The sequence below is a fragment of the Moschus berezovskii genome, chromosome 27, assembly GCF_049115385.1.
Source record: "Moschus berezovskii isolate FMDL1 chromosome 27, NW_MosBer_1.0, whole genome shotgun sequence".
Taxonomy (NCBI): Eukaryota; Metazoa; Chordata; class Mammalia; order Artiodactyla; family Moschidae; genus Moschus; species Moschus berezovskii.
Window position 1 is genome coordinate 5018686 of NC_142486.1, and position 18013 is coordinate 5036698.

The 18013-nt window shown below is 56.2% G+C and overlaps 2 protein-coding genes across 12 annotated transcripts in view; one reads left to right on the forward strand and one right to left on the reverse strand.

The window, feature by feature from the left end:
* Positions 1–11397, forward strand: part of TRRAP (transformation/transcription domain associated protein) — a 90759-nt gene extending 79362 nt beyond the window's left edge. For all 8 annotated transcript variants that reach the window (XM_055410292.2, XM_055410296.2, XM_055410297.2 and 5 more), the window contains 8 exons: positions 886–1085; positions 2007–2268; positions 4168–4393; positions 5144–5361; positions 6190–6374; positions 8669–8872; positions 8953–9147; positions 10411–11397. In XM_055410292.2, the coding sequence (XP_055266267.1) occupies positions 886–1085; positions 2007–2268; positions 4168–4393; positions 5144–5361; positions 6190–6374; positions 8669–8872; positions 8953–9147; positions 10411–10695 (1775 nt within the window). In that variant the 3' untranslated portion in view covers positions 10696–11397. The remainder of the gene's footprint in view (positions 1–885; positions 1086–2006; positions 2269–4167; positions 4394–5143; positions 5362–6189; positions 6375–8668; positions 8873–8952; positions 9148–10410) is intronic.
* A 3441-nt stretch (positions 11398–14838) lies between these two features.
* Positions 14839–18013, reverse strand: part of SMURF1 (SMAD specific E3 ubiquitin protein ligase 1) — a 92290-nt gene continuing 89115 nt past the window's right edge. For all 4 annotated transcript variants that reach the window (XM_088832858.1, XM_055410291.2, XM_055410290.2 and 1 more), the window contains one exon: positions 14839–17764. In XM_088832858.1, coding sequence (XP_088688984.1) covers positions 17665–17764 — 100 coding nt within the window. In that variant the 3' untranslated portion in view covers positions 14839–17664. The remainder of the gene's footprint in view (positions 17765–18013) is intronic.

Consider the following 18013-nt stretch of genomic DNA (forward strand, 5'->3'; position numbering starts at 1 on the left):
GCAGAGAAATCAGTCTTACCTGGGACTTCCCTGGTGGTCCAGAGGTTAGGATGTCGAGCTCCCAATGCAGGGGTCACGGGTTCAATCCCTGGTCAAGGAACGAAGATCCCATTTCCATGTGGTATAGCCTAAAGAAAAAGAAAAAAACCAGTCTTAACCAAATGTAAAAACTTATTCAAAATAGAAGTTTTTAATCTGTAATGATTACTGTGGTACGTAGAGAAGTAATCTACTTAGTGGTTTCAGTTACCCACTAAGCATGGTGCCCTGTAAACAATTAAAGCACCACTTGCTTCCTGCATCTTTAATCTGTGGACACGCTCACTCAAGGCCAGAGCCTTTCCAGGAAGGTGACTCCCTCCTCCCGACGGGTCCTGTGTGGGGTTGGTCTTCGTGCCAACCTCCTGGCTGACTAGGTAGATTTGAGTTTGGGTCAATTGAAAGTTGAGGGTTTTTGTTCTAAGTGAGCTGAAGCTTTAAAGAAGTGAGCATCGGGTTCTGTAACATTTCTTACGTAGCAAGTGGCTTTTTTTATGATGTCATTTTATACCTGCGGTTTGGCTCTCTTAGATGAAAGCATGTAGGTTGACTTGTTAACACAGCTAGATTTCTCGGAGCTGTAATACGAAGAATGAATTGTGAAATATTTTGCCAGACTTTAAAAAAAATAGCTCAGACTCCCACTGCAGTTAGCGTCCAGGGAGCCCGCGCCCGCACCGGGACCACAGTCACGCGCCCCCCTCGCGCCCTCCCCATGCGCCTTCTGCTCGCCCTGCGCCCCGGGACAGGGTGGCTGCCTCGCGTTCGTCTGGCCGGGGGTGCTCGGAGCGCCGAGTGCCCGTCGCGGGGCCGGGCGCTGACGTCGGCGTTGTGTGTCGCTCTCAGATTCCGGACAGCAGCAGCCAGGCCCCGCGGGAAGCCAGCCGCACCCCGCGTCCGACCCGGGGCCCATAAGGGCCACGGCGCCCATGTGGCGCTGCAGCCGCATCATGCACATGCAGCGGGAGCTGCACCCGACGCTGCTGTCCTCCCTGGAGGGCATCGTCGACCAGATGGTCTGGTTCCGGGAGAACTGGCATGAGGAGGTACGCGGCGACGGCGCGGGTCTGGGTGCCCTCACGGGCGCGGCCTGCCCGGCCTGTGTGTCTGTGGCTGCACTGGCTCAGAGCACAGAGGCTCCACGTCTGCGCCCTGCGGCTGTCGTCACCGCCGAAGCAGAAGACTTCAGACGAAGGCGACACCAGGGAGGCCCCTGCTGCCCTTAAAGCGCTGCTTTTGGTCACTTGTGTAAAGCTAGCCGCTGAAATCCCACCACTGGCCAAGGACCAGCGGGATGTGGGCCGAGGTCGTCTCGGGGGCACAGCTGTTCCCAGGCTGCCTCCCCAGTGGTGGTGATAACTCATCAGCGTCCGGTGTCTGCCTGGCCACGCGGCCCCTCGTTAGCGCCAGTGCGCAGTACACGGGCCTGATCCGAACTGGGCTCTTCCCGGACTCAGCAGAATGGCGTGCGCGATGCAGAGGCTGGGGGTGTGTGTGCGCGATGCAGAGGCCGGGGGTGTGTGTGCGCGATGCAGAGGCCGGGGGTGTGTGTGCGCGATGCAGAGGCCGGGGGTGTGTGTGCGCGATGCAGAGGCTGGGGGTGTGTGTGCGCGATGCAGAGGCTGGGGGTGTGTGTGCGCGATGCAGAGGCTGGGGGTGTGTGTGCGCGATGCAGAGGCTGGGGGTGTGTGTGCACGATGCAGAGGCTGCGGGTGTGTGTGCGCGATGCAGAGGCTGGGGGTGTGGGTCTTTTTCTCTTGTTAATGTTCGGGACAACTGTTCCTCACTGTTGAGAATGCAGCTCGTGGCGTGAGCGTCCGGGGCGCCCCCTGCCCTGGTTCTGCACACTCTGGTGCCCCGAAAGCTTTGTCAGTGGTGGGGCCAGCTGGGCGGGTGCCCGGTGGGCGGGGGCAGCTTGCTCGAGCGCAGAGCTGTGCTGTGCAAGCCCACCGTGCCTCTGTCCCCAGGTCCTCAGGCAGCTCCAACAGGGCCTGGCCAAGTGCTACTCGGTGGCGTTTGAGAAGAGTGGAGCTGTGTCGGACGCCAAGATCACACCCCACACCCTCAACTTTGTCAAGAAGCTGGTGAGCACGTTCGGGGTGGGCCTGGAGAACGTGTCCAACGTCTCCACCATGTTCTCTAGCGCCGCCTCCGAGTCCCTGGCCCGGCGCGCCCAGGCCACTGCCCAGGACCCCGTCTTCCAGAAGCTGAAGGGCCAGTTCACCACCGGTGAGTCCCGACCCGGGGAAGTGGCACCTCAGCTTTCTCCTCGGTCCTACCCATCCCGGTTAACCGCACCCGGTGCTTTTCTGGAACGCAGCACCGGGTGGGGGGTTAGACTGTAAGGAAACGGGACACTCCCCTGCCCCCGGGATCGCACAGCCTTCCTTCCAGGGAAAAGTCAAACAATCGGAGCCAGGGTAGACACAGGGTTTTAAGACACAATCACTTCGCCTGCCAGGTTTTTGTGGAAGACCGGACAGGATCAGGTGAGGCGATAAAACCCGAAGGCGCAGGCCCCGAGGAGACGGGCGGGGATCCCCCTGGTGGTGGTTCTGACGTCAGGGCGGAGAGGGGGCGCTCACGTTTCCCGGACCCGTTGGAGCGCAGATACGGCCCCTCCTCTGTGTGACCTCTGGATGCCCCTCAGCCTGAGTCCCCGTCAGGGACCCCTGTCCCCCGGGCGCACGCAGGCCAGGCCACGCCCCCCGGAGCTGGAGTACGTGTGGTGTCTCTCTCATGTGAGAGTACAGGAGTCTTGTGGGAGCCGTCCTGTACTACTGAGAAGAAGCGGTACTTGGTGTATCTACCACCAAACGTAGTCTGAATGGAGCGTTAGAGGTGGAACACATCTGGATTCTGACGGGAAGGAATGACAGGCACTGCAACCTGGAAGAGGGCCAGCCTCGAGGCGCTGAGCCACCGCCAGCTGCAGCAAGCCCCTCTGGCCGCGTGCCCCGGGAACCGACCCTGTGTCCGCCCCGGGTTCTGGTCTGGAGAGCGCAGGAGGGTTGCCCCTCCGCCCACAGCAGCATCGCAGCCATGGCTCCAGCTCCACGTCTGAGCAGGGGGAAGGCAGCTCCAGAGAGTCGGTCCTGAGACGGAAGACGGACCCACATGTGAACGCCTGAGCGCTGACGGCCGCTTTGTGGTGACAGCCCCAAATGCGAGTCCCCCAGATGCCCCTCCAAGGAGAAGGGACACACATGGTGTGGCTCTTCCACGCTCATAGAGCAGATGAAGAGACATTAACAACACACATGGCAACTTGGGTGAAGTTCAGAGAAATTATGCTGAAGGCAGAAAGCCGCTCTCAGAAGGATTCCTGCCACGCACTTCTAAATCATGAAGCCTTTGTGAGGTCACGATGGAGAACAGACCAGCGGTGGCCAGGCGTTGGGTGTTGAGGGGGCGGGCATGGCTCAGAGCTGGTGGACGGGGGCCTCCTGGACACACAGCGCCCCCCACGCGCCTCACGGATGCACGTGTGCACACAGAACACGCACGGGTCACGTCTCTTCATCAGCCCCGTGGGCTGTGCCAGTGCCATGGTTTTGGGGAGGGGTGTGTGGCCCTCCCTGTACGTTTCTTGATGCTCCTGTGAATATTTATTTCAAAATAAAAGTTAACAACAAACAGAAACCCGTTCCATGAAGATCAGGCCTGGCCTTGATAACAGCTTCCTGCCCCCAAGTTGAGAAGGTGCAGCCCCGTGTCCCGGCGGACTGAGACCTGCCTCCCCCGTGCTCACCTCGCTGGTCATGGGACCGCACGTGAGATGGTGAAGGAAAGCCAGGAATGCCATGAGGAAAAACCACGAGAGAAGTGCATCGACTGTCGTGAACCTGATGACACATATTCACAGTTCAACTTGCACGTGGGCGTAACAAGTGGCGTTGTGGGAGCAGCCGTGTGTCGTGCCCAGAGCTCCGCGCCGTTTATTCCAGTCAGCATTTTTATGTGCTGTTTATTGGACACACATAAAAATGCCCCTCACAACACTTTATTACAGACTAGATAGAAAACGTGCCTGTATCTTCCCCGAGCCATGCCGGATCCGTAGTTGTGCAGTGAATTGAAAATCACCCAGGTGACTGAAAATGTTTCTAATTGTATTCTGTTCTGCAGATTTTGACTTCAGTGTTCCGGGATCCATGAAGCTTCATAATCTGATTTCCAAACTGAAAAAGTGGATCAAAATCCTGGAGGCCAAAACCAAGCAGCTTCCAAAATTCTTCCTTATTGAAGAGAAGTGCCGGTTTCTGAGCAACTTCTCGGCACAGACGGCCGAGGTGGAAATTCCCGGGGAGTTTCTGATGCCGAAGCCGACACATTACTACATCAAGATCGCTCGGTGAGTGCGCCTGGCCCGGGGTCACCGACACTTCCCCCAGCAGATGCCCGGGGAGACGCTCCAGGGAGACCGGTCAGCGGGTCACACTATGATTCCCTCCCCTCTGCCCCCAGGAGAGGACTCCGGGGCACCTTCCACATGTCTGGGCGAACCCGTGGGCTGCGTGTCTTGTCTGAGTCAGCTTGTGTTTACTCTCAAAAGAAGCCTTTCTGAATGCTTGTAGAACTTGACGAAGCAGAGTTTTGCAGTGTTTTGCATACTCTGAAAGCACAGGCTTCAAAATGGAATCAGACGATGGTAAAATTTTTTAGAGCAAAGCGAGTGGCATCTGATTTAACATGTAAACCGAGCTGGGAAGTGGCGACCCTTAACAGGGTCCTCCACATCGGACCCTGCTGCTCCCCTCCGCTGTTGGCCCCGAGGGTGTCCGGGCCCCACGCCGCCTCTCTGCTGTGAGCCCCTAGGGTGCATAGGCCCCATGTCGGCTCATCGGCAGCGGCTCCTCTGTCCCAGGGGCCCGGGACCTCTGACTGCTGAGGCCGGGCCTTCGGTGCAACTGTTTGAAACCCCAGCTTTGCCTTCTCTTCCTCCCCTTTTGTCCTTCCCACGCGAGGCGCCCCCATCCCCGCGAGGCGGGGTGTAGGTAACCAACCACCCCGTCCCGCCAGCGGTCGTCCAGGAAGCTCCGCTCTCAAAGCAGAGGGGTGGAGTGGCCGTGGGGCGTGGTGTCAGCACTGGTGGTCTCCGCAGGTTCATGCCCCGGGTGGAGATCGTGCAGAAGCACAACACGGCTGCCAGGAGGCTCTACATCCGCGGGCACAACGGCAAGATCTACCCATACCTGGTCATGAACGATGCCTGCCTGACCGAGTCACGGCGAGAGGAGCGCGTGCTGCAGCTGCTGCGCCTGCTCAACCCCTGCCTGGAGAAGCGGAAGGAGACAACCAAGAGACACCTGTTCTTCACAGGTGTGCGCGCGGCCCCCACAGGACACGTGCCTGACCGGCACACAGCCGTCTCCACTCGCCCGGGAGCCTGCCCGGGCTCCGGTGACGCCAGCTGAGCAGGGCTTGCTGGTGGCGTGCTCCACACACACTGTTTAAGCACAACATTTGATCTCTTCTTGGGCTTCCCTGGTTGCTCAACTGGTAAAGAAGTCACCTGCAATGCAGGAGACCCTGGTTCAATCCCTGGGTTGGGAAGATTCTCTGGAGAAGGAAACGGCCACCCACTCCAGTATTCTGGCCTGGAGAATTTCATGGACTGTATAATCCATGGGGTTGCAAAGAGTTGGACACAACTGAGTGACTTTCACTTTCACTTCTTGATCTGCTCTGGGCAACGCCTGCCATGTGGGCACCACCTGAGGTGCCCACCTAGGAGTCGAGGAGCCCCAGGAAAGCCCCTGACATCTCGTTCAGGTGGCACCCAGCAACCTCGGGTGAGGTCTTTACAGAACCGAGTGGTGGTGGGTGAATCGTGAACCTGTCACATGGGGCGGGACCAGGCTGCCTGTGACTCCCCAGTCCCAGCCAGAACGGTGGTCACCCTTCACGGTGACCCGGGTTTGGAGCCCATTGCCGTGCCTGATGTCTGGTCCTGTTCAGAGCTCTCTGCTGGCCAAGCCGTGATCCAGCCTCTTCTGACCTAAAGTCTCTCACCCTTAAGTTCAGACTCCCCCAAAATAAGTGAATTGAGAAATCCGCTCTGCAGAGCGCTGTGGGTGTTTGAGCACCCGTGTGACGGGCTCTGCCGGTCAGTCCCCGCCTCACCCGCCGTCTCCCCTCTCTCCTCAGTCCCCCGCGTGGTGGCCGTGTCCCCGCAGATGCGCCTGGTGGAGGACAACCCCTCCTCGCTGTCCCTGGTAGAGATCTACAAGCAGCGCTGTGCCAAGAAGGGCATCGAGCACGACAACCCCATCTCCCGCTACTACGACCGCCTGGCCACGGTGCAGGCGCGCGGGACACAGGCCAGCCACCAGGTACGGGCGGGGGCCTTGGGCCTCGACCAAGGGCCATTCATCGTGACAGGACAGGGATACGTTTTCGTTCAGCCTCGCAAAAGCTCGTAGTCCTTCCTGCAAAGAAGCTCAGAAATTAGAACTTTAAAGGAACTTCCTGGCAGGTTCATTTGGTTGACAGGGGATGTGAGGCTGTCTGCCCGCCTCCTGGGCACGTTCACAGGTTTGCTGCCAGGTCTCCAGGTCACGCACAGTCTCTGTGCGGTGTGTCCTTGCTAAAATACAGAATGTGGGGAAGCGGAAACCTGTCGGGCCGGGTGTTTCTGTGGCGTCCGGGAGTCCCGGATGCCCTGGCTGTGCCTGCTGGCGGGCCAAGGGTCTCTGCACCTGCAGGTCCCGCCCTGGGGGCAGCGGGGCAGGGGGAGCGTGGGTGAGAAGGCTTTGTCCAGGGTTCTCTGCATCACCAAGAGGCAGCTCTGTGGCCGGTTCTCCTGCTGCCTCGGTGGTCCTTCCTGCACTCCTCGCGGGCGCCTCCTGGATCTGGGGAGAGACCCCCCAGGGCTGGAAGCTGCCTCTGTTGTACAGAGGCAACTCTGGACTCCGTTAACCTGGGTCCTGAAGGGCTTGGTTCAGGAGGACAGAGCCCAGGGATGCCCGTCTCACCCCCGCGCCATGCTTGGGGTGCAGGCTCTGGAGTCAGCCCCCACCTTCTTGTGGGCAAAGCAGGTGGGGTCCTTTGTGGGGGTAAAGCAGGTGGGGTATTTCGTGTGGGCAAAGCAGGTGGGGTTTTCTGTGCTCAAAGGTCTCCAGGGACCATGGCAGTTTTGAGGTGTTGGTGGGAGGTGAATGGATTGGATTCTCAAGGCTCTGTGTTCCTTGGACTGTTGGAGCCAGTGACCCTTGTCTGCAGATACGTGGCTTCATTGGAAGCCCCCTCCCGCTTTGTGAAGATGGAGCCGAGCGCGGGGCGGTGCGGGGCCCCCTGGGCCCGCGGGAGGCAGGGTGTCTTCTTAGCCCTCCTCCCCTCGTTTGCTTTGTTACTGACTCGGCTTCTTTACCCTTTGCCTTTTTCACCGCACTGCCTGTAAATTTGCATATTCTGGACGCATCATGTGAACAGAATCCTGTAACACGTGATCCTTCGTGCCTGGCTCCCTCCACAGCGTGTTCTCAAGGTTATCCGCTTGGTAGCATGTGTCGGTACTGTTTCTGTTTTTGCTGATTATTCCCTTGTATGAAGAGACCATGTTTAACTTATCCACGTATCAGTTGGTGGACGTTTATACTTTTTGTCTGTGAAGATTAATGCTGCTGTGAACACGCTTGTGCAGGTTTTTCTGTGGATTTGTTCTCGTTTCACTTGGCCATCTGTATACCAGGAGTAGAATCGCTGGGTTATATGGTAACTCTTACGTGTAACATTTTGACGGCGCCACAGACTGTTTTCCAAAGTGACCACAGTGTACGTTCTTGCCAGCACTTGGTATTGTCTGTCTTTCTGACTACAGCCACCCAAGTGGGTGTGAAGTGCTAGTTTATTTTGGTCGCTAACAAATGATACCGAGTATTTTTTCATTTGCTAATTGGCTATTTGGATATTTTCTTTGGAGAAAAGTCAGTTCAAGTCCTTTGCTCATTTTTTAAATAAATTTTTTTAAATCTTGTGCTGCACCGGCTCGTCGCTGCTCCTCAGCTTTCTCTGGCTGTGGTGAGCGGGGTCTGCTCTCTAGTCGCCGTGCTCGGCCTTCTCGCTCTGGACCCCCGGCTCGAGAGACACAGCTGCAGTGGCTGCGACACACGGGCTCCGCTGCCCCGTGGCGTGTGGAATCTTCCCAGATCAGGGATTGAACCCCCCCGTTCCATTGGCAGCCAGATTCTTAACTACTGGACGACCAGGAAAATCCCCATTCGCTCATGTTTTATGTTGGGTGATTTGTAAAAAGACTTGTCTTTGTATTGATTCTAAGAATTCTTTCTATGATCTGGATGTAAGTGACAACACCAGTGACTTTCTTTCTTTGATGTGGACATTGTCCTGCTTCTCCATGTGCCTCATAACCTTCTGTTGGAAACAGGATGTTTTGGATAATATAGCGTGGCCACGCTCACCGTCAGGCCCTTCCCCACGTGGTGTTGCTGTGTGTGTGTGGTGACCTCTGGGCTCAGTCAGCCCAGGAGGCCATTGAGGAATACCCAGAACCAACGCTGGGACCTCCCCGTGGCCCTGAGCACCACACAGACACACACACTGCCCCCCGAGGTGTCTGTTCAGCCAGCCCGTGCCTGACCCACTGGCTGAACTCCCTGTCCCCCAGGTCCTTCGCGACATCCTCAAGGAGGTTCAGAGCAACATGGTGCCCCGCAGCATGCTCAAGGAGTGGGCCCTGCACACCTTCCCCAACGCCACCGACTACTGGACCTTCCGCAAGATGTTCACCATCCAGCTGGCGCTCATCGGCTTCGCGGAGTTCGTCCTGCACCTCAACAGACTCAACCCTGAGATGCTGCAGATCGCGCAGGTAATGGTGCGGGCGCGGCCGGGCCCCCACTCGGTCCGCTCTGCTGCTTCCGCCCCTGAGTGTCTGCCTCCGACCTTTAGGACACCGGCAAGCTGAACGTGGCCTACTTCCGCTTTGATATAAATGACGCCACCGGGGACTTGGATGCCAACCGCCCTGTCCCTTTCCGCCTCACACCCAACATCTCCGAGTTTCTGACCACCATCGGTGTCTCCGGCCCCTTGACCGCGTCCATGATCGCCGTCGCCCGCTGCTTCGCCCAGCCCAACTTCAAGGTGGGTCAGGGTCGTCCCAGGGGAGCGCGTGGTGGGAGCGCGTGGGGGATGAGACATGGCCGGATGCCCGTGGGCACGCCGGGGCCCTACAGCCCTGTGCCACGCGCCGCACTCAGGAGGACAGACGGGGATGCCAGTCCAGTCCGTCTGACCCCCAGCCTGTCTCTTCGCCATCGGGGACCGAACTCACACTGTTAACTCTATTTTTTTCTGACTTCTGGGACCATCTGTACAGATTGCTCTTTTCCCAGATAAGCATTTTGTGTCTGGAGAAGGCTTCAGACACCAATTGCTTTTGCAGAACATGTACTCAGAACGGGCTTTAAATCGAGTTGCCTCCTGACCGCAGACACGGACTCTGAGCTCTGTTAACGTCCGACTGCTCTCCTCTCCCACCCCCACCCCCACCCCGGCGTAGGTGCTGCCCAGGGCCCGTGATGGCCTCTGCAAAACGGGTCAGAACACGGAGTCCCCTCTCAGGCGGGGAGTGCAGTGACGCTCGTCCACTTAGGGTTAAGACCTGAAGTATAGCACGAAGTTCTTGTTCCGTAGAAACACTCACTTCTGGAAACAGGGTTATCTGAGAGCAGCCCGGATTGGAAAGCCCTTTTAAAAACCTGTTAGGACCTGGAAGAACCGCTGGTGTCACCGTGTGCTGCCTGAGTGGCTGTGGACGGGAGGAAGCTGGGCTTTTCCACACTTAGGCCATGCTTCTTCCAGCCCCAGTGGGGTGATTGCCTTCACATTAGATCAGCATAGAGACCACCCAGCATGCTGTGCTGGGCCCAGACCCTCAGCGTGTCAGTCCGGGTTACATTTAAGCAGCCCCAGCGCCTCTGAACGGGACAGCGGGCTGCGGCTGGGCATCCAGTTCAGGAGGATTTGCACACGGTCTATCTGTCTTGCCATCACACCGTCCTGTCTGTCATCCCAATACCGCCGTCAGAGGCCGATGGGCCTGGGTCCCCGGCCCTCCTCCATCCCCTCCCTCGGGCGCTCCTGCCGTCCTCCTGCAGGCCCCCCTCCAGCCCCCACCGCCTTCCCTCAGGACTCCGTTCCACGGTGCCTTGACTCATTGGTCCCCACCACTTCCTTAGAACCCCAGGGGTCATCACACGTGTCTGGCTGCAGCGTCCCCACCAGAGTGACCGTGGTGCGGGCTCCAGCTACTGAGGCCCCAATGGCCGCCACAACAGAGCACCTCGCTGGGACGCTGCCCTCTGGCTAGGAGTTAAACGCGAAACTTACATTCTCGCCCCGCAGGTGGATGGCATCCTGAAAACCGTGCTGCGGGATGAGATCATCGCCTGGCACAAGAAGACGCAGGAGGACACGTCGTCCCCGCTGTCGGCCGCTGGGCAGCCCGAGAACATGGACAGCCAGCAGCTGGTCTCCCTGGTTCAGAAGGCCGTCACGGCCATCATGACCCGGCTGCACAACCTTGCCCAGTTCGAGGGTGGGGAGAGCAAAGTCAACACCCTGGTGGCCGCTGCCAACAGCCTGGACAACCTGTGCCGCATGGACCCCGCCTGGCACCCTTGGCTGTGAGCTCGGCGGGGTGGGGTGGTTCCCCCGACGGTTGGGGGCTGAGCGTCAGGAAGGCCAGGCGAGTCCAAGCGGGAATGGAGACCAACCCACAGCTTTTAAAGCAGCCTTCAGAGAAGCCAGGATTCCCTGGCCTGGGATCTCTTTGTGAATTCTATTTTATCGACTTCCTCCCTCGTGTGAATGTACAGATCGAACTGTAGGAAACACTTCCTTGTCATCGTTTTTAACTTTCAGAAGTGACACCTCCCAGGAGCTTCAAGCTTTTGTACAGAGCTTTGTAACAAGTGTACAGAACACCCACTTTGTTAGAGAAACAGAAAATTATGAAGACACCGTGCTGGATTTTCTCTTAGCACAAACTTCCAGGCTGTGGGGAAGCAGCCTCAGAACCTCCCAGCACGGCCAGCGTGGATGGAGAGGCGGGGGGCGCCTGCCCCTGCGTTTGGAGTCGGATTCCTCGGGGCCCGCAGAGCCGGAGAGCAAGCGTGACCCTTGCTGTTCTGCTGCTGTTTGGCTGTCTTCTTGATATTTACTATCACTGTACCTGGAAAAAAAACATTTTCCCCTTTTAATTTAAAAAGAAGCAGAAAAGGTTTGTTTGTTACCTCCAGTCTGTTCTGTTCACGTTTTTATGAGCCTTGAGAACGTTCTGTCTAAATTTGTACAGTGTGATTTTTTTAGAATAAATATTTTATCAAAGGACGTGTTGTTTCTGTGAAGTGTACCCCCCACCCCTAGGGCCAGCGGGGCCTGGGCCCCAGGGTGGCCCCATGGCGACCATGACTTGCGCCGGGCCAGGACCTCGGCTGGGACTTGGGTCCGCACCCCTCGGCGTGAACTCCTGGTCCCGATTGAAGGTGGGAAAGCACGCCCAGGGGGCTGGTCTCTCCTGGCGCCCTTCCGGAGTTTCAGGGCTGCGGCCCAGTGACCCGCGTGCAGTGGGGAGATGCCCGGAGGCGGCGGCCTGGAGCCGCGTCCCCGGCTGCGGCCCGCCCCATCAGCGGGACAGATAGACTGAACCTCATCCCCTGGACTCCAGCCCCCGCATGGACAGAGCCTGAGGGACTGGGTTTGGTCCATCTGACCGGACTGTCATCCTTTATTTGGAGCTGATTGTAAGTTATTTTTGCTAATACTCAGCTGTTTTTGTGAGCAAGCGTCTTGGGTTTTGGGAGGACAGGAGCCTGTATTTCAAATGACAGTGTCACCGCACAGCCGGCAGGCTGGAAGGGGAAGGCGCCTGTTTGTGCGACAGCCTTCACTGTGCAGCAGGGTCTCCAGAGCCGGGGTCAGGACGTAGCTGAAACCAGCCGCTGAGTCACCTCGGTCCTCTTGGAATGGGCATGGAGCCTGGTGGTCGCAGAGACACATGGACAGTGTTAGGGCAGAGGGAATGTTTGCTTCTCAGCCTCGCTGCTTGGAGTCTGGAATCAGCGTCCTGGTGAGAAGGGCCCGGGTTCAAGGCCAGGCTCGCCCGCACTGTGCCCCAGGCACTGACCCTGGTTCCTGGGAAAGCCAGCCTCTCCCCGATGGAGACCCAGCCCCTCCCATGCGCCATCGGTTCATCCCGGAGGCGGCAGCCCTGAGCCAGCACCTCCGAGACCAGAAGCCTCTGCTTTCTCTCCCAAAAGAACGTGGCTTTGCTGGGACCTGCGTCCCCACGAGCGAGGAAGGTCAGACAGAGGGCTTGTGTGAGGGGCCACCCCCAGCGTGTGCCCAGTTCCCCTAATGTGGTTTCTAGGTAAGCACGATAGTTAAGATTTTCTTAAGCTCTAAACTACGTGTAATAGAATTTGCCGTTTCCACCGTTTCTGCATGTGCAGTTCAGTGGCCTTGCGTACCTTCCCTTTATGCAGCCCTTGGCACCGTCACCTGCAGAACTTTTTCTTCTTCCCAAGGAGAAACTGTTTCCATCAACCCTGAGTCCCACACTTCTCCCCCGGCCCGGGGCAAATGCCCTTCTACTTCATCGCTATGGTTTTGACTCCTCCAGGAATCTCGTAAGTAGCAGCATATACTCTTTGTTCTTTTGTGACCAACTTAGCTCACTTAGCACAGCAGTGCAGCACGTGGCAGAACAGCCTTCAAGGCTGGATAAGGTTAGACGCTGCGTGTGTGTCCCACGTGTCTGGACCCTTGGCTTGCTTTCGTCTTTCCGCTATTGTAAAAAAATGCTGGAATGAGCATGGATGTTTTGAGGGGCGTCAGAATACCCATTAGACTTCCAGCGGTGAATTCCTTGGGTATAAGCTGAAACTTCTGGGTTATGTGGCAGTTCTCTTTTTAATTTTTTGAAGAGCCTCCACGCGGTTTTCCAGTGACTACACCATTGTACACCGCTACCAATAGTGCACAAGGGTTTCACTGTCTCCACATCCCTGGCAATACTTATTGTCTGATAAGAAAAATGTATATATATATGTATTTTTTAACTGTGGGATCCAAGTTCCCTGACTAGAGATCCGACCGGCACCCGCTCCAATGGAAGCATGGATCTGAACCACTGCACTGCCAGGCCAATGGAAGCATGGATCTGAACCACTGCACTGCCAGGCCAGTCCCCCAAACATCCTAAGGGGTGTAAAGTGCCATTCATTCATCCTCATTGTGGGTTTGGTTTGCATTTCTCTCATTGTTAGGGAGGTTGAGCATATTTTCATGAGCTTGTTGACCATTTGAATTTTATTTGGAGAAATGTAAATTCAAAACCACTGCTGTTTCTGTAAGTTGTAGGAGTTCTTTATAGATTCTGGATCTTAAACCCTTAGCAGATACGTGACTTGGATATTTTCTCCACATCTTCAGGCTGCCTTTTTATTCTGTTGCTAGTCTCCTTTCTTGCACAGGTTTTAAATTTTGATTTAGTTCAATTTATCTAGTTTTTCTTTTGTTGCATGTGCTTCTTGGTTTCATATCTAAGGAATCATTGCCAAATCCAGTGTCAGCTGTTAAACCTACTAGTGAATTTTTCCACTTCATGTATTTTTCAGCTCCAGAATTTTTATTTGGTTCTTTTTTCATGTTAATAATTTCTCTTTTCAAAGTTACTGTTTTTTATTTCCTTGAAGTATAGTTAATGTACAATGTAAATGGGAGGTGTATGGTAATGATTCAGTCTTAAAGGCTTTATTCCTTTTAGTTATTACAAGACATTGGCTATGTAATCCTTGTATTGTGTACTGTATCCTCGGAGCTTATTTTATACCTAGTTTTTGGTTTTGTTTGTGGCTGTGCTGGGTCTTCCCTGTCACCACGGGCTCTTCCCTAGTTGCAGCGAGCGGGGGCTGCTCTCTAGCTGCGGCGCACAGGCTTCCCACTGCGTGGTTCCTGTCTGTGAGGACGAGCTCGAGGGCGCGTGGGCTCTAAGGCACAGGCTCCATGGTTGCGGCGCACAGGCTGAGGCGCTCCTTCACGCCATGTGGAATCTTCCTGAGTCAGGGCCCACGTCTGCTGCCCTGGCAGGTGGATTCTTTACCACTGAGCCACCAGGGAAGCCACAGTACCTAGTATTTTGTTCCTCGTAATCCCCAGGTCCTACGCTGCACATCCCCCTGCCAGCCCCTCCACTGTTGACCACTGGTTTCCCTATGAATCTGCTCCCCTTTTTGTTATATTCACTAGTTTAAGATTCCACATGTAAGTGATACCAAAGTATTTGTGTTTCTTGAACTTGTTTCACTTAGAATAATACCCTCCCAGTCCATCTGTGTTGTTGCAAACTTCAGAGTATTTTTCATGGCCTGGTATTCCACTGTGTGTACACACGTGTATATACGCATGCACACGTATGTGTCTGTACACCGCATCTTCTTTATCCAGTCATCTGCTGATGGATGCTTTGGTTGCTTCCGTGTCTTGGCTATTGTAAAGAATGCTGCTGTGAACATTGGGTGTGTGTCTCTTTTCCAATTAGTTTCTGCTTTCTTTCAGATATAAACCCAGGAGTGGAACTGCTGGCTCATGTGGTAGCTCTGTTTTCAGTTTTTTTGAGAAACCGCCATACTATTTTCCAAACTTGCTGCCATAAGTTCCTCCTACCGTTGTGATGGCAAATTTGCCCCTTTCCTTTAGAAGACCCTTGCCACTGACTTCCTGTCTTGTTAAAAAAAAAAGCTGGAATATCTTTTGCACACCAAATAACAGACCCCAAAAATGTAAAGTCATGAGTTTATTGCATATGTAACAAAATGAACCTGACCGCCGGGGTCCAGCCTGCTGTACAATCACTGTTTTGTGTTTCCAGCTGGTTCTATAACCACATTAAATAGAACTAGTATTCTTTAAATACTTTTGATTTTGACATAAAACAACATTAGTGTACAACTTTCACAAAATAAATCAGCAATAAAAACCGTGGGAAGGATAACAAGGATAGCAGCAGTACTTAAAAACAAAATAAATAAAAATACATTATAAAGTGGTTGAGAGACAAAAATAAACAGATTTTAAAAATTCATACTACGTGTTGGGAAGGCTGCCATGCGGCAACACCTGGCTGCAGCCGGGGGCGTCTTCTCGGATAGCTCAGCCTGGAGGACCGCCCAACCTGGACTCGGACCCTGGGTTGGGCAAGCCCCGGGCCTCGTTCCCGGGCGCTTCTCCCAGGAGGAGTCGGCAGACAGCTGGTGGCCGCCCTGCAGCCCCTCCGGTCTTCCTAAAGCACTGAAGAGCGGTGGTTTGCTACATCCCTGAGGGTCGGCTGATGACCGCTGGTGAGGCAAGCCTAGAGGTCGGGCCCTGAAGCTTCCGGGCAGAGGTGGGGGGACGGGGCGGGGTGCGTCTGCGGCTCCCGGGAAGGGCAGGGATTGGGGGGCTCACCTGGGACCACCCAGGGCTAGACTTCATTCTTTGGTGGGGGTGGGAGGTCGAAAAGCCCACTCCCCGTAGACACTGAGGTTCGCGGGGCAGTGCCACCGACAGGCCTGCTTGGCAAGAGTAAACTGGAGCTCTGGAAGGTTCTGCCAAGCTCCCTGACACCAGCTGTGGGGGCTGAGGTGTCCACGTGCCAGCAGGGAAGCACAGAGCCGGGCCCTGGGGGGAGGTGAAGCTCACTGTCGCCAGCAGCCCGCGGAGGAGCCCAGAGGGGACCCTCTGCTCTTGCTGAGGTGACATCTGACACGGGAAGCAGCCCACCCCCCATCAGCAGGAAGGTCAGTGGAAAGGAGGCAAACGCCTCATTCCTGCTTCCAGGTCTTTTCAGCCACGAGACCCTCGTTTCCTCCCTAATTTCGGCAGGTTCTGGCCAACACCCCAGGAAAACCAGGTGTCTGCCCCCCTCGGTCCCCTCCTCTAGGTTTAGGTCCGGGTCACAGGGCGGGTGTGTCTGCCTGTACCCTCAGGCCGCCAGAGGGCGCCCCCGAGGAGCCAGCTCCCAGCACACCTGGAAAGCATCATGGTAACCCGGGCACGGCTCAGCCCACAGCCCAGCCTGCACATTCTGAGGGGCCGCTTTTCCTTTTACAGCCAGCGGCATCCTTCCTATTCTAGAACCCCGGCAAGTTGCCCGGCAGCACAGCTTTCTCTCCTGGAACCCCCAGCTGCAGTCTGCCCCCCTACAGGCCACTGACCGCTTCCGGGTCAAGAGAAGAGCCACAGCAAGGTGCAGAGGGTCAGTGCCGTCCACAGGCGTCGGGAACGGAAAAGGACAGACAGGTCAGGCAGCCAGAAAGCGCCTTCCAGACCCACAGCCGGATGGATCCCAGCACAGAGCCTTGGGAACATCCACAACAGAAGTTCCACAGGGATACGTCCTGCTAGTGAGTCACCCTGCACTCGGCCCCCAAACAAAAACAACGGAAGTCCACACGGGAGAGTTTGTTGCCACTGCTATTTTTCCACTGAAGTTTAGCTATCTGAAATCGAACCACTTTAAAATATTATTTGAACTTTTGTGCAAATTTGGGGAACGGTGTTAGAAATGTAGGGTCAGGGCTTTCTCTGGCCTTGCTCATCGCCTGGGCGGGTGAGCCGAGCCACGGTGTTTGGTTAGTGTTGCCATCAGATGGGGACGTGGGCCAGCGGGTCAGGCGGCCCCTCTGCCATCGGGTTTCCATCCACGACCTGCTTTTTGTAAAACAGTCACTTGGGGTGAATGTAGGTCACGGGGGGTTAGACATTCTTGCTCTCCTTTTCAAGCTAGTTCGCACCAAGCCAGCAGCTAAGAAGACATAGCTCTGAACTGTTAGTTTAGTTCTTAAGCTCTTTCCACAAAATGGCTCGTCAGTGTGCAGGTGTGGGGGCGGGGCTGGTTTGGGTCTGTTTCATAAGCTCTCTTATGTGGTGGTTTTGCTGGAAAAATATTTTGAACTGGATAGACAATGTGGCTAAAGGGACTCTGAAAAGGAAAGATCATTTTTCTCTGCAGAACAAAGTTTTCAGCCAGGAAACCCTGAAAAGAAACACCCAGGCCCCCAGCGCAAGCCGCCCGCCTGGCGTCCCCTTCCACACCGGAAGCACAGTCTTGCGGCCAGCGTCCTGCAGGGGCCACTCCAGTAAGCGTCTGTCTCACGGTTCCTGTCCGTCGGAACTCAACCGGCTCCCCCGAGCAGGCCGCCGGGACGCGGGCGTGCAGTCCGCGCTGCTGAGCTCGAAAGGGGGCCTTAGGTCCAGCTGTGGGGGTGCCCCGCACGGCTCCCTCCCTGGGGTCGGGACTCCCGCCGAGCCCACGGGCGCTGAGCTGCCACCGCGAGGGCCGCGGCCGGAGCGGAGGGTCCCGCGCACTGAAGCCGTGCTGACCTGGCTGCGTTTATTGGATGGGTGGATGGGGGTCCTGCCAGGGGGAGAATGTGGGAGGAGCCACCAGCCGCAGTCTGCCCGCCCCCTGGCTCCCCCAGCGAAAAGCAGGGGAGACCAGCCTTTCCCTCGGGTTTCTAGGATTCCAGGGCCGCAGCCAGCTTTGCGGAGGCATCCAGAGAGCTGCCGCTCTGGGTCTGGTGGCCGTGAGCTCGTGTCTGCTCCTCCGGGTGCACCTCACTCCACGGCAAAGCCACAGGTCTCCTCCACCGCCGTCAGCAGCTTCTCATAGAGCTTCTCGTACGACTCGTAGGGCGGGATGTCGATCCGGTTAAAGCTGAAAAGGGACAGAGCTGAGACACTCCGCCTAGCCAGCCTGGCCGAGGGCCTGCTCCCGGGAGAGGGGTGAGGGCAGGCGGCTGAACACTTGTGTGTACACTTGGGGCTTCTTGGGCAAAGATCAATCAACCCACAGCAAAATCTTAAGCTCTTCCAAACCAAAATGAAACCGGGTGAGTACATACTGTGCAGATTAGGATAAAGCTGTCACCTTGTTCGGTTTCTTGTTTTGGGGAGAAGTTATTTC